The 13,943-nt window shown below is 35.3% G+C and overlaps 1 protein-coding gene across 4 annotated transcripts in view; it reads left to right on the top strand.

The window, feature by feature from the left end:
• Positions 1-4,147, top strand: part of emb (exportin-1 emb) — a 76,792-nt gene extending 72,645 nt beyond the window's left edge. For all 4 annotated transcript variants that reach the window (XM_069820245.1, XM_069820248.1, XM_069820249.1 and 1 more), the window contains exon 21: positions 1,394-4,147. In XM_069820245.1, the coding sequence (XP_069676346.1) occupies positions 1,394-1,540 (147 nt within the window). In that variant the 3' untranslated portion in view covers positions 1,541-4,147. The remainder of the gene's footprint in view (positions 1-1,393) is intronic.
• The last annotated feature ends 9,796 nt before the right edge of the window (positions 4,148-13,943 follow it).

Below are 13,943 nucleotides of genomic sequence, written 5' to 3'. Positions count from 1 at the left end.
AGCAAGCCCCCCCCCCCCCCTCCCGCGCTATATATACAACGATGCAGCCAGCGCAGACTGTAATCGGCACACGCAGTAGAACCAGCCGCACCAGCAATAGACACCACTGAAGATGTTCACCGCAGCAGTGAACGAAGCGTTTGGTCTCACAACCAACAGACCACGGCCTCATAGCCCGGAAAACTTTTCTACTATTAAAGGGTTTGGTTTAATTTGTAAGTTTTCTTTTAAATTCGGGATGTTGGTTTTCTGTTTTGATTTTTGAACCATGGATATGAAACTTTTTTGAGCTTTTAATCTACAGAGAGGACTTTATGAATGCCAATTGTTTCCTGGTAATCTGATAAGTTTTTCATATTGGATCAGTGCTTTTCTTCTAGTGTCATTTTAATGCTGTTAATATTAATGAGGAATCTCATAGAATCTATTGGAGTTGTTTTGATTCCACCAGTAATGAGCCTGAGAGCTTGGTTTTGAACACATTCTATTTCTTGTAGTGTAGAAAACCAACCAACAGACCACGGCCTCTCAGCCTGGAAAATGAATCTAGATCTACATTCTGTTTCGTTTATGAAAGATGAATTAATTAAAATTTCTCTGCAGTACATTAAAATTGTACTGTGAAGACATCTATATCCTGATCTTCTAATATTTTCATTAGCTCTAGCTTTTTAGACTGTGACATGCCTCCTGCATTCCACTGTAGAATTCTTAAAGTATTGGAATTGGTATGGTGAGATTTGCCTAAAGATGTCCCCACCCGGAGATCCGATTGGGGGACAGTTTTAACTCCGGAATATTTATCTTTAGGACTCATACTCATGTATGTTGTGGCTTTCATGTAACTGTTTTCTTAACGGGCACCAGTTTTTACAATGTGGCAGTTACATCACCCACGTAAACCCCCATTATGCAAGGGGGACCCCACCTGTCGTTGGTCAACGGGTCCTTCGGACCTAGCCGGGAGGACTAAATAGATGTTATTTAGATCCACCGACCTTTCCCTCATGTGCCGCTGAGGGACGCCGTTGTGCTGTGATAGGCCAGCACATATGTAAATGGCATTTCCTCCATCTTAGATGAAACAGTTATACCGCTGTGACTCGGTCCCCAGATCCTCATCTGTTAAAAGCAGGGTGTACCACGGGCAGGTTGAGGTTGGGAATTGGGTAGGAGAGGCTATAGGAGGCGCATCGCTACTCCTTACACCCCCGTATTGGAAAGCACGACTGCTAATGGCTTCGTTGCCAAATGCAAGGCACTAGACAACAACAACAACATTAAAATTGTGGTTAAGCTAATAAAGTAAATATTAACATAATTGTAATGGTGACCACTGGCCACAAGAAAACTTGTTTCAACATGTACTGATTATGTATTTTGCCTCCTATAGGAATATACGGGTGAAGACGACTCTGATCTCTTCTTGGATGAACGCGAGGCAGCATTACAACAGGCGCAAGAGGAGAAACGCCGAATCCAGATGTCTGTTCCTGGCATCCTGAATCCTCATGAAATGCCAGAGGAGATGCAGGATTGAATCAGGAACTGGCTTGCTGGTTGGCAGCCATTCCATTGGTAAAATGAATCACCTAGCTACCTGGGTTCACACAATCTGCCGGATTGCTTCAGTGATCTTGAAACCAACGACTGGACAGGACTGAAGACTCGATTATGTATGCTGTGTAGTTGGTATTGATATTTATCTGGGTTTTTCGTAAAGAATAGGTAAAAATGCAGAACTTTTTTAAGTTTGTATGGTAAATAATGATTTGTATACAAGAGCCTACTGAAAGATGAACTGCAGCTGTTCGATCTATTTCTCGGTACTCACCCGATATGTCACAGGACCATTTGAAGGGTTGCTCCGGAAATTCTTCCACGATCATGCCAGTAGTCGAGATAGTCTAGGCTGCTGACATCTTCTGCTCACTTCAGATAATATGAATTGCTACACCACTTACAATAAAACTAGTGGGAGAGGTCGAGGGATGGGCTAGAATTATTCACATGCTATGTGAATATATACGGGATTCCAAAAGCAGCTTCTACTGTAGTTCACGTCAGGAATGTTTAATTCAATTTAATTAAAATAACCTTCTGTTACTGCCAGGCATAGTGTGTTCTTGCTCATCCGTTTTTCACTCCCGTGTTGAACATCCTGGATGTTCGATGGTTATTTGACATGATGCAAATTGTACAGTACGGCTTCTCATCTCATCATTGCAATTACTGGATCCCTTTTATGTTAATTTAAAGTTAAAATCTAAGCAAGCAACCAAAAGGTACCTGAAAACCTAATTTTTTTATGACTATGCTGTGCGGAGGTGCCGAGCAAAAGCCGAGCGAACGAGTGCTAAATGGAAAAGAAGAAAACACTTTTTTCTCTCATGTTATTGTCTCGTGTTCTTGCTGTCTAGTGCCCTCTGTGAGGAGCAGCGTTCCGTTGGTGTGATGTTTGGTTGCGATTGTGGGTTCAGACGAGTCTCTGTCGTGTGTATGTGAGTCACAGATTATAAGGATGTTGGATGGAGCCGAAGCGTGCGTGGATAGGAAGGGAAGGTTTACATATAGGGTGAATGTGCATGCACCAGCAAGCGGGGTAGACTGTGTTGTGATTGTGAGAATGGTTGTGTGTGTTGTAATGATAATGTTGTTTTCTAAACTATGTAATTATATTAGTAATATTATTATAATTATTGGATGTGTGTTTGATGAATCCTAAGCCTGTCCCTATATCCCCCACTTCTGCACTAAACCGATTTACCATTTTGAAATACATTAAGTTAACCTTAGAAAGTCTCAATCATTTCAGCTCAGTTCCCTGTTTAGGGTGTGAGTGAGACTGTTGCATTTCTGCAATTTAAAAACATTGCATTTCTTTGTTACTTTTTTAAGAAATATAAAGTTTTTGTGTTGACAGAATCAAGTTATCTGTTTTGGTGGCTTTTTTTGTCATAAGTTATTATTTGCAGCTGGTGATAAGATATCTTGTAGCTTTTTTTCTGTTACAAACTAGTTACAATCTCCTCACCACACATCTACCATACTGTGAAAAACTTGTTGAATGCTGTGTCTTAGTGATGTCTCTGATTGAAAGAGTACGAGGACAAGATTGGCTCTGTTATATCCCAACAATAATATAACACATGTGAATAAATTACGAACACGTTCCACTTCGAAGAAGTTGCGTGGTCGTGTGTGTTTATCGTCAGTGCATCCAGTTATTTCGAAAAAGTTCTCTTTGTGGGCTTTTGTCCTAATCGCATCATATGCAATTTGAATCATTTTGGACATTCTGGTGGGAAGATACCCTCTCAGAGCTGATTGTTGTAGATAAAAAAAAGTGACAAACTCGTCCTCAAATGATTTTAATTACAGCTAGTGTAAAAGGTTAAAGCTATTACTTAGTCATAGTTCGTAGTGCGCGCGAATGTTTGTGAGTGTGCGTGTTATGTGCGTATGTTTGTAATTGTTTGCAGAGATTTTCTTTTTCAAGTCTTAGAGATTTTCGATTCGACTTTGAAGTTCATTTTACCCATTCCCTTCAACTCACAAGTTCAGACAGATGCTTCATAATACCATTAGCAAATTACACCTTCTGTCCCAACATATGTGTAATAATTGAATTTGGTTTGATGTTTTTGTAGTTGTTATGCAGCACAAATGAGAGCTGTTTTTTTAAATACATATTTAAAAGCTATGTAGCTGATCGAAGAAGCAGCTTTTCCAACCTTACCCCTACAGCTAATGCATTTTTACAGTGATAACTCCCAAGTATTGTAACGTTTCTTGATTGACTGATTGGTGTGACAGGTTGTTGACCATATGTCATTAATTGGTCCTCTTTATTTTTTTTTTAAGTCTTAACAAAAGTAATTTAAATTTGGAAGCATTAAATTGATAAGTCAACAGAGTTTTTGTAATGACTTACATTGGAAATGAAAGATTGTTGTTGTAACTCTTGATGACATTAGATCACCACACAGCAGATAATAATAATGGTAGCGTCATGCATGTCGTGGGCTTAGGGATAATGGAAACTCTTTAGCTTCTGTTCTAAGAAGAAAAGAGTTGGCTTTGGAGAACTTGCATGTATAATGTAGGTTGCTCTTTGTGAGAAGTTAATAAAATATTTTACAAATAAGGCTGTTATTAGACTAGGAACCATGATTCTTTGGTTGATTTTGAATTGAACTGATTGAGAGGGATGTTTTTGAACACAGAATTCTTCAGTACTGGTCAAAATGCGTTAAAGAGAGATAAAATTGCTAATTTATTTGTCCATATTGTCTTCCATTGGAAATGTATGCAGTGTGGATTAAACTTTTTTGGGTTTTAATATTTAAGTTTGAATGTTTGAACCTCTATTGTGTAAGAATTCTGTGTTCAGTACCTTATAATTAGCAGAGAATTTGAATTACAAGATACAGAAGGACTGGGATAAATGTTACATAGAGCTGATGGGATGTTTTTCAAGTATGTGTTGCACATAATGGACTCGTTTCAACATGTTGTAGTCCTGTCAGACTGCCTTTATAAGACAGATATTAGGTATATTTTGTTTTGAAGTTAAAGTACACTCCCACGACCATATTTTGTATAAAAAACCACATACATTCTGCAGAAAGAACTGGAAATGTAACACATATAGACACCTCAGAATGAAACACTTGCTTAAATAGTGCACTGTCTTTGAAATTAACTTCCAATATATTGGATTGTTTTTCTCATTCATAAAAATAAAACTTCTGAAGATTATGTTTTCCACTTTCGGTATGCTTCGATAATTCGGAAACTATTTTGCTAGATTTTCAGCAAAATTTTCATAATATGTATATTGTTTCTTTAGTTAAGATTTAAGGGGACTGGATGATCTGAACATATGGCTGTTGTTTTTAAGTGAAGGAATTTTGCTATTACTCTTCATCTTATGAATCTATCAATTTACAATTTTTACATCATACACACAATATATGTAGATATATTTTGGTTTTTAGATTATCTTTCTACCTCATCTACTTGATTTTATAAAAATGTTTAATCCTGAAAAATATTAATTAAATATGTTGTTATTTTCTAATGCCGGGCGTTTGACCTCTTGCACTCCAATATTTTTCAAAGATATTATCATGGTCAGTCACTGAAGCACAGATTTTGAGGTGTTCCGAATCCATTTCTTGGTTATAAATGGCAAGTTGTAGCCGATTTAAGTGAACACCATATTTTAACATTTTGGTGGCTACTTCATTCACACGCAACCCCCCAGAATGTCTGGAGGACCACACCTGCTGTTGGTTGACGGGTCCACTGGACCTAGCTGGGAGATCTTGTTGATACCAGCTTTCCCTCCTTAAGCCACTGGAGGACGATTTTAGTGCCATAGCAGGTCAGCACTAGGAACAGAAAAGTAGAAAGAGGAGGAAGGAAAGTGAAATGAACCCCTAGGCCTCGAATGCTCTAATGCCGTCGGGGTCGAAGAAAGTAAGAGTTCAGTCAGAGGACTGGATAGGAAAGGGTAAAGAGGGAATTAGATATTGAATAGAGGAAAATTATACCAAATGCAGTCATTAACTCATCAAGCTGACCAGTGCTAATTGATGAGTAGCCCCTCCCTTTAGTTCAGCTTGTAAAATTATGCTTACTAACAGCTGCACCACGGAACGGTAGGGATGGGACATTGGGTATTTGTCCAGGTTGGTTCCTTAAAGCCTTCAATGGGAAGGATTAATGGCTCTCCCCCCTGTATCCGACAGATACCCTTTTGTTATCTCAGAGCTTGTATTCATAAATCAGTTTTCTGGTGATTGCTGTGTAAGCCACATAGGATTCTCTAAAATACCCATGTTTTTAACTTAAAATTTAATTATTGTTTTTGAGGTTTAAAATTTTTCGCTATACTGGAGAATTACCACGGTAGCTTTGAACTGTGCCATTATGTTTACTACCAAATTTAACTACATACACAATGTTGCCAACATAACATGATTTTGGTCGTTGGTGTCGTTAGAAGGAGAAATTTGTTTCTTTTTCTCTCTACCTCCTTCGTTATGAACATACTGAGAGATAGCACCACTGTTGCTCTCATCTATTGCAATGATTTTTCCCTGGACCACCAATTTGCTTGGACGACATTTCTACATAGAAGATGAAGACAGATCTTACAAGCGATCTCCAGTTACTAACAGTATGGTCATCAAAATTGTGTGTCCATTTTATTTCGAACTAAAATCTCTCGCATTTTCCTTTGTTTCATCACGGCCATAGGGATTTATCTCTTCGGTATCGATGATTCTAGTCGGTCATGGCCTTTATGACAGTTTTTGTTCTGTAATATTGATAGACGGTAATGTAATTAAAGCGGTGAATAATTTCATAGCCCCTAAATTTTTTTTTTCCTCCGTAAAAGGCTAGGTATTTTCTCTAGGCACAAATAAAGCTGCAACGCGTTCATAATTATATATTTAATGCTTTGGTGAACATTAACAGGAAATTTACTTTCCGTTATATAAATGATATTCCGTGAACCACACCTTTTTCCTCTTTATTTCGTTGTCATAATCTACTTTAAGATCTTACTACATAAGCATTTTCTTTTAGTGCATTCAAAACATCGTCATTGTACTACATAAACCTTGCACTTGACTAATGGAGTGATTTATTTAAGAATATAGTCGCGAATTTTACTACCACCATTTCGATTGTCTTCTGTTTGACACGGCTGACTAGTGGCCAGCAAGTAATGTTGACTATCGACATTGCTCTGCCGTGGGTATTATCCAGTTCTTCCTTTTTTTTTTATATATAAAATCAAGTATATGAGGTAGAAAGATAATCTAAAAACTAAAATATACCTGCGAATGTTGTGTGTATGCTGTAAAACTTGTAAATTGATATAGTCAAAAGTTGAAGAGTAATAGCAAAATTTCTTCACGCATACACAACAGCCATACGCTAAGACTACCCAGTCCCCTTAATGAAAGTAGACATTTAGGTTTCCTACTTTTGGAATTAAATGCTAAAAAAATAGGGTACATCGGGTTAGGAAAGTAGGTGACGTATCTCTTCAGTATACTCTTACTAATTATTATTGAGTATTTATTTTTTTAATCATTCTTAAATGCAGTGTGTCATTTTTTAATATCTACAGTAAATCCATGTTGAATCTTTCGTACACTACTTTTAACACTTGAATATAAATAATTGATTAAATGGCGATCTTACTCGTGTTAATTATGTAAGCATGTGCGGCTTACAGCTGTTTCGGTGCTACTTGACACCATCCTCAGAGCCTTCTCTGTCTTGGCGCCATCTCAACTTTGCTGCCTGTTGTGTGGGTGCGTTCGTGTGATTAAGAGTTGTGTCAAATAGTGGGTGTGTTCAGAAATTGATCTGTGTGTTGAGAATTTGATTAGGGTGTGTTTTCACGTGTCTGTATACTTCATATTGTTCTAGTGTGTTGAATTGTTGGTTTTTGGGTTGTATATGTAGGATTTCAATAGGATTTGAAAACAGTAACTCCATAAATTTCCTAGACATCACCATAACAAAAGTTGACAACAAACACACCTTCAAAATATATAGACATACACAACACCTCTAACCACCCCATACAACACAAACATGCTGCATTCAGGACAATGGTACACAGATTACTCAACATACCCATGAGCCAACAACACTACAATGAAGAAGTGAACACAATCAAATGCATAGCACAAGAAAATGGTTACAACCCAAACATAATAGACAACATCATAAGGAAGACAAAACAAAAACTCAACAAACACACAAAACACAACACAAACACAAGAACACAATAAATACATCACACTAACATACGAAAAAAAAAAAAACACACGCACAAGATCGCATCCTCATTCAGAAAACAGAAATACAACATAGCATACAGAACAGAAAACACTACAAAGACATCTCACACAACACAAACTCACATGCAATAGTTGCGACAGTTTCTACATTGGACAGACTGGCAGATCATTCCAAACTCGATACAAATAACACATTAAAGCAATAACCAGAGAACACAATACATCTACATGTGCCGAACACATAACCAATGCTAACCACACATACAATAACATAAATACAGACATGGAAATCCTACACATACAACCCAAAAACCAAAAACTCGACACACTAGAACAATATGAAATATACAGACACACTAAAACACACCCTAATCAAATTCTCAACACAAAGATCAATTTCAGAACACACACAATATTTGACAGAACTCTTCATCACACGAACGCACCCACACAACAGGCAGTGAAGTTGAGATGGCACCGAGACACAAAAGACTCTGATGATGGTGTCAAGTAGCACCGAAACAGCTGTAAGTCGCACATGCTTATATAATTAACACGAGTAAGATTGCCATTTAATCAATTATTTATACAGTAAATTTCAAATGTAGTAATTTCCAGTACAATTTGATATAATTTGGATATTGTTGGGGATGCTTTAAGTAAGTGTTGATTTCTTTTCGACTCTCTTCGAAGTAACGAAGATTAAAGCTTTATATTATTAAAATATTTTTAATTCCAAATGAAGGAATCCAGAATTGTCAGTAATTTGTAATTGAACTGCATTCAGATTAAAAAATAATGGTTGCACTTTGTCATAAGGAAAGATTCTGCAAATTGCTAAAACATATGCCTCATTAATATGGGCCAGCACTCTTTAAGTTCTGAATAATGCATATGTTTTGAATGTGTTATCTTCAGTTTCTGTGAATTATCGTATCCTACCACACACAATTTCATAGTCACTTACGATGAAATTTTAACAGTTTACACAATGAGTCCAGATTAGAATTTGTTACAATAATTTCACAAATTTGTTATGCAAAATATATTAATTTAAAATTATATAATCACTTTCAATTGAAAACTGCTAGTGTTTTCATAAAACCGTGACTTCATCTAATCTCTAATCACTACTATTAGTTAATACATATTCCCCCCTCTCTCCCCCCCAGTTATTACTACTTTTTCATTGTGCTGCAAAAGAAAGGGCTAGGAGAATGAATATATTGTTTAAAGAGCTGCAGTGTCACTTTTAATAAATAACATTCTTGTTTTTGACATCTTTTGTTTCTCTCTCTCTCTTGCTACAGCTTATAGTTATGTTATCATCTTAGGACTTCTTAACTGAGGGAATACCATTTTTAAGAGTTACTTGAATTCGAAATAACAATCAAGTTTATGAACATCTAGCAGTTAGGATATTGCATTATGGTGAATACAGATTGATATCGTATTTTTTCGGATACCTCACACTCTCCCCCCCCCCCTCCGAAATATACAACTGAAAGATAGGGTTTTGCAGCTTATTCGAAATGAAGTTGGCAACATTGCCTGATTTTCCTCCCACGCAACTCCTAAAGTGGTAGCGCATACCATTATCCCACATGGGTATTCCAATTGTTTATATTAAATGGCATTTGGATTAGCATTACATGTGTCAGAATCAAGTTCAAGTTTTATAACTAACCTAAAAAATAGGCTACAGTAGAACCTCGATTATCCGTCACACTATTAACCAATTGACGGATTATCCGACTGTCTATTTCTCGATCTTTTTTTTTTTTTTTTTTCCTCAGAAATAAATAACTTATATGAAGTACTGTTTTGCACATCATATTAGTAGGTTCTACATATGTTTTTGTTAGAGTGTGTTATTACAAGCCTTTATCGTTACACAGCATTGTCTACTGTTCGAATTGCCGTTCTATAATATAACTTGTATATAAAATGTCTTCCACGGGTGTTAACAGAAAACGTGTTGTGCTAAGTATCGGAAAAAAAAATGGAAATAATTTAATGATTTCAGAAAGAAAAACTGTGGCTCATCTTGCATCAGATTACGAGAATGGAGTTACAATTGCGCGATTTAATAAAAACAACAAGGATATAGTGTTAAAAAGTATGTAAATCTACAACATGAGACTTCCTTTATTCCTATCTTCTCTGAGACAGCCATTACAAATGGCTTCCTTGCCCCTTAAAAACCCGTCGTTGACAACCAGACTTAAATTAATGAACTTCTGATCCACTACTTAGCATGTTAAATACAAGACCATGGAGGAAATCACAAAATTTTTAATGGTATGGATTATCCGATTTTTTCGATCAACCCCCTTCATTACCACGGATAATAGAGGTTCTACTGTATGTGCAAGCATTTATGACCTAAAAAACAAAAAATGAGCAATAAAATTCGAAATATGACTTTATCAGTAACACATGTATGTTAGATTTTTCCAATTCTCTGCATTATACAGACGTGGACAAATTATTAGCAAAATTGAAGAGTTTTGTTATATATTTTTTACAAAATATGATTCTTCAATTTAGACTACAGTTGACATCTTTGCGTATTTCAAAATTATTAGAAAAATTGAAGACTTATATATTTTTACAAAATTTGACTCTTCAATTTAGACTACAATTGATATTTTTGCATATTTACAAATTATTAGCAAAACTGAAGATTTTTTATTACATATTTTTACAAAATTAGACTCTTCAATTTGGACTACAGTTGACATTTTGTATATTTACAAATTATTAGCAAAATTGAAGAGTTTTGTTATATATTTTTACAAAATTAGACTCTTCAATTTGGACTACAGTTGACATTTTGTATATTTACAAATTATTAGCAAAATTGAAGATTTTTATTATATATTTTTACAAAATTTGACTCTTCAATTTGGACTATAGTTAACATTTTGCATATTTACAAATTATTAGCAAAAGTGAAGATTTTTATTATATATTTTTACAAAATTAGACTCTTTAATTTGGACTACAGTTGACATTTTGCATATTTACAAATTATTAGCAAAATTGAAGATTTTTATTACATATTTTTACAAAATTAGACTCTTTAATTTGGACTACAGTTGACATTTTGTATATTTACAAATTATTAGCAAAATTGAAGATTTTTATTATATATTTTTACAAAATTTGACTCTTTAATTTGGACTACAGTTGACATTTTGCATATTTACAAATTATTAGCAAAATTGAAGATTTTTATTATATATTTTTACAAAATTTGACTCTTTAATTTGGACTACAGTTAACATTTTGCATATTTACAAATTATTAGCAAAATTGAAGATTTTTATTACATATTTTTACAAAATTAGACTCTTTAATTTGGACTACAGTTGACATTTTGTATATTTACAAATTATTAGAAAAATTGAAGATTTTTATTATATATTTTTACAAAATTTGACTCTTTAATTTGGACTACAGTTAACATTTTGCATATTTACAAATTATTAGCAAAATTGAAGATTTTGATTATATATTTTTACAAAATTTGACTCTTTAATTTGGACTACAGTTGACATTTTGCATATTTACAAATTATTAGCAAAATTGAAGATTTTGATTATATATATTTACAAAATTTGACTCTTTAATTTGGACTACAGTTAACATTTTGCATATTTACAAATTATTAGCAAAAGTGAAGATTTTTATTACATGTTTTTACAAAATTAGACTCTTCAATTTGGACTACAGTTGAAATTTTGCGTATTTACACTTATTAGTAAAACTGAAGATTTTTATTATACATTTTTACAAAATTTGACTCTTCAATTTAGAGTACAGTTGACTTTTTTCATATTTCTATCTATTGTAATGATAGAAATATGCAAAATTGTAAGAATTTTGTTAATAATTTGTCCACGTCTGTACATTGATTAAAATACAATGTCTAACCAGTTGGATGTTAATTTAAGCAGATTACTTCAAATGTCCTCTGTTTTTAGAATAGCATGTTGGAAAGATACTGAAGAAGCAAGAAGTGGCCGAGAGGAGGAGAAAGTTACGAACACTTGAAAATTGTAAGGAAACCCTGTATTGTTGTGTACAGCATGTTTTCGCTCACAGGGCTAAACAATAGAAGCCTACCTGCTACTTGCAACCCCACATTCCACAGTCAGTGGATATTGTCGGACCATCGGATCTGTGCCCCTTCAGCGCTGTCGTCGTTCTTGGAAAAGTTAACGCCTGTACTCACTCCATTTCACCCGCTTTCCTCCCATCACATTAAACAGCAGGCCACGAACCTTGCCGAATAGGGATTTGCCAAACTTCCGTCAAACATTGTCATAAATAACTGGTCCTCCATGCTACAATATTATTTCTTTCAGTCAAAATACATCTTGTATTTCTACATTTTTTAAACCTAAATCCCATGTCTTGAATTACGAGGGGGATCCAGGAAATAACGACCGTTTTGTTGTAATAATTAAAAAAAAATATATTTATTTGAAAAAACAAAGTCTGTTACATAACTGAAGCTTCCTTTACTTCTCTACATAATCACCACCTACATTTAAACATTTGTTGTATCTGTTCACTAGCTTTAGAATTCCCGTGTTATACTCCTCTGTCGCCAGTTCATTAAGCCAGGTGTTCACTGTCTTCTTCAACTCTTCATCACTTCCAAAACGCGTACCACCCAGAAAGTCTTTCAGCTTAGTGAAAAGGTGAAAATCGCTAGGAGCAAGGTCTTGACTATAGGGCGGATGATCAAAGATTTCCCAACCGAATTGATCCAGCAATTCTCGAGTTGAAGCAGCAGTGTGCGGGCGGGCACAGATTTTGTGGTAGCCAAGATGTTGCGACACAATTTCACCAAGCAAAGAACGAGAAATGTCAGGAAAGGCAATATGCAATTCGTCGAGTGATGTGCGCCTGTCTTGCAAGATTCTGTCGTTCACTTTAGTCTTCAGGTCTTCTGTGATGAGTGATGGGCGTCCGGGTCGAGTTTCATTGTGGACATTTGTTCGCCCATTGTTGAACATTTCGCACTATTTTCTCACATTTCTTTCATTCATTACAGTATCACCATACACTTCTTTCAATTGCCGGTAAATTTCTGCAGGTTTCAAATGTCGGGCATTCAAAAATCGAATCACACTCCTCACCTCACAGTCGGCGGGATTATCAATCATGTCGTTCATTTTGAAGTAACACAAAATGCACAATGGCGACTTGTTGCAACCAGTACTCACAACATTATGAGAACACATGTTAAGGAAGCCAGTTGACCTTCAAACAAGGAAGGGGAGTCAGCTGCGCGGCGGGTAGTTTTTCTCTCCAACCTTGGAAATTATTACTTTTCCGTAACTTATTCAATGTTGAAACTTCTTTCTGCACGGTATAAAATTCTTGTATCTTTCTTCTTAAAATACATCGGTTCATATCATCTATAATAATTAAAAGTTCCCTTGGTCTATTCTTCTCTGGTGATTCTAGCTTTTGATCTCCTGCACAGGCTCCCTCTCTCCTGATTTTCTTTATTAGGAGTTCTGACCTGTCTATATAAATTACATAAAATGTTGTATTATTAGTATTAGTTAAGTAAATAATTTTAATACATAATCAGTTGAAATAAAATAAGCCTCACCTGTGATATCAGTTGCTTTTTTCGTTGCCTGATTTATAGGACACAGATATTGGACCTGTTTGTTTCTCTTCATCGCAAAATGCTATTACGTACTTTATAATATTTCTTTCGCCACTCCGTGCTACAATATTCATGTTGAGTTGACAACACTGAACTGCAAGTGCAAATATTGTAAACTGTCCTGCAAGAAGGCCAAAATTGTGAGTAGTGGGGGACAGAAAGGGAGAGAGATAGGAATGCAGGGAGAGAAATGAATTACCGAGGTTGAGAAGGAATTAGAGTTCAGTTCGCATATCTTACGGGGACACAGAGCCGATGGTCCGACTATACTTTATTTTCATTGCATTTCTGCGAAAATACAGGTATTTTAGAGCTATCCTGAAAAACTTTCATAGTATTACATTTTACCGTGGCTCATTATGGTTTGAATGCATTAAATATGAGAAATATGCAAAATATAACATTATGACACGAAT

The sequence above is a fragment of the Periplaneta americana genome, chromosome 3, assembly GCF_040183065.1.
Source record: "Periplaneta americana isolate PAMFEO1 chromosome 3, P.americana_PAMFEO1_priV1, whole genome shotgun sequence".
Lineage (NCBI taxonomy): Eukaryota > Metazoa > Arthropoda > Insecta > Blattodea > Blattidae > Periplaneta > Periplaneta americana.
Note: the sequence above shows the minus strand (reverse complement) of the source record. Positions and strands in the feature narration are given on the sequence as shown.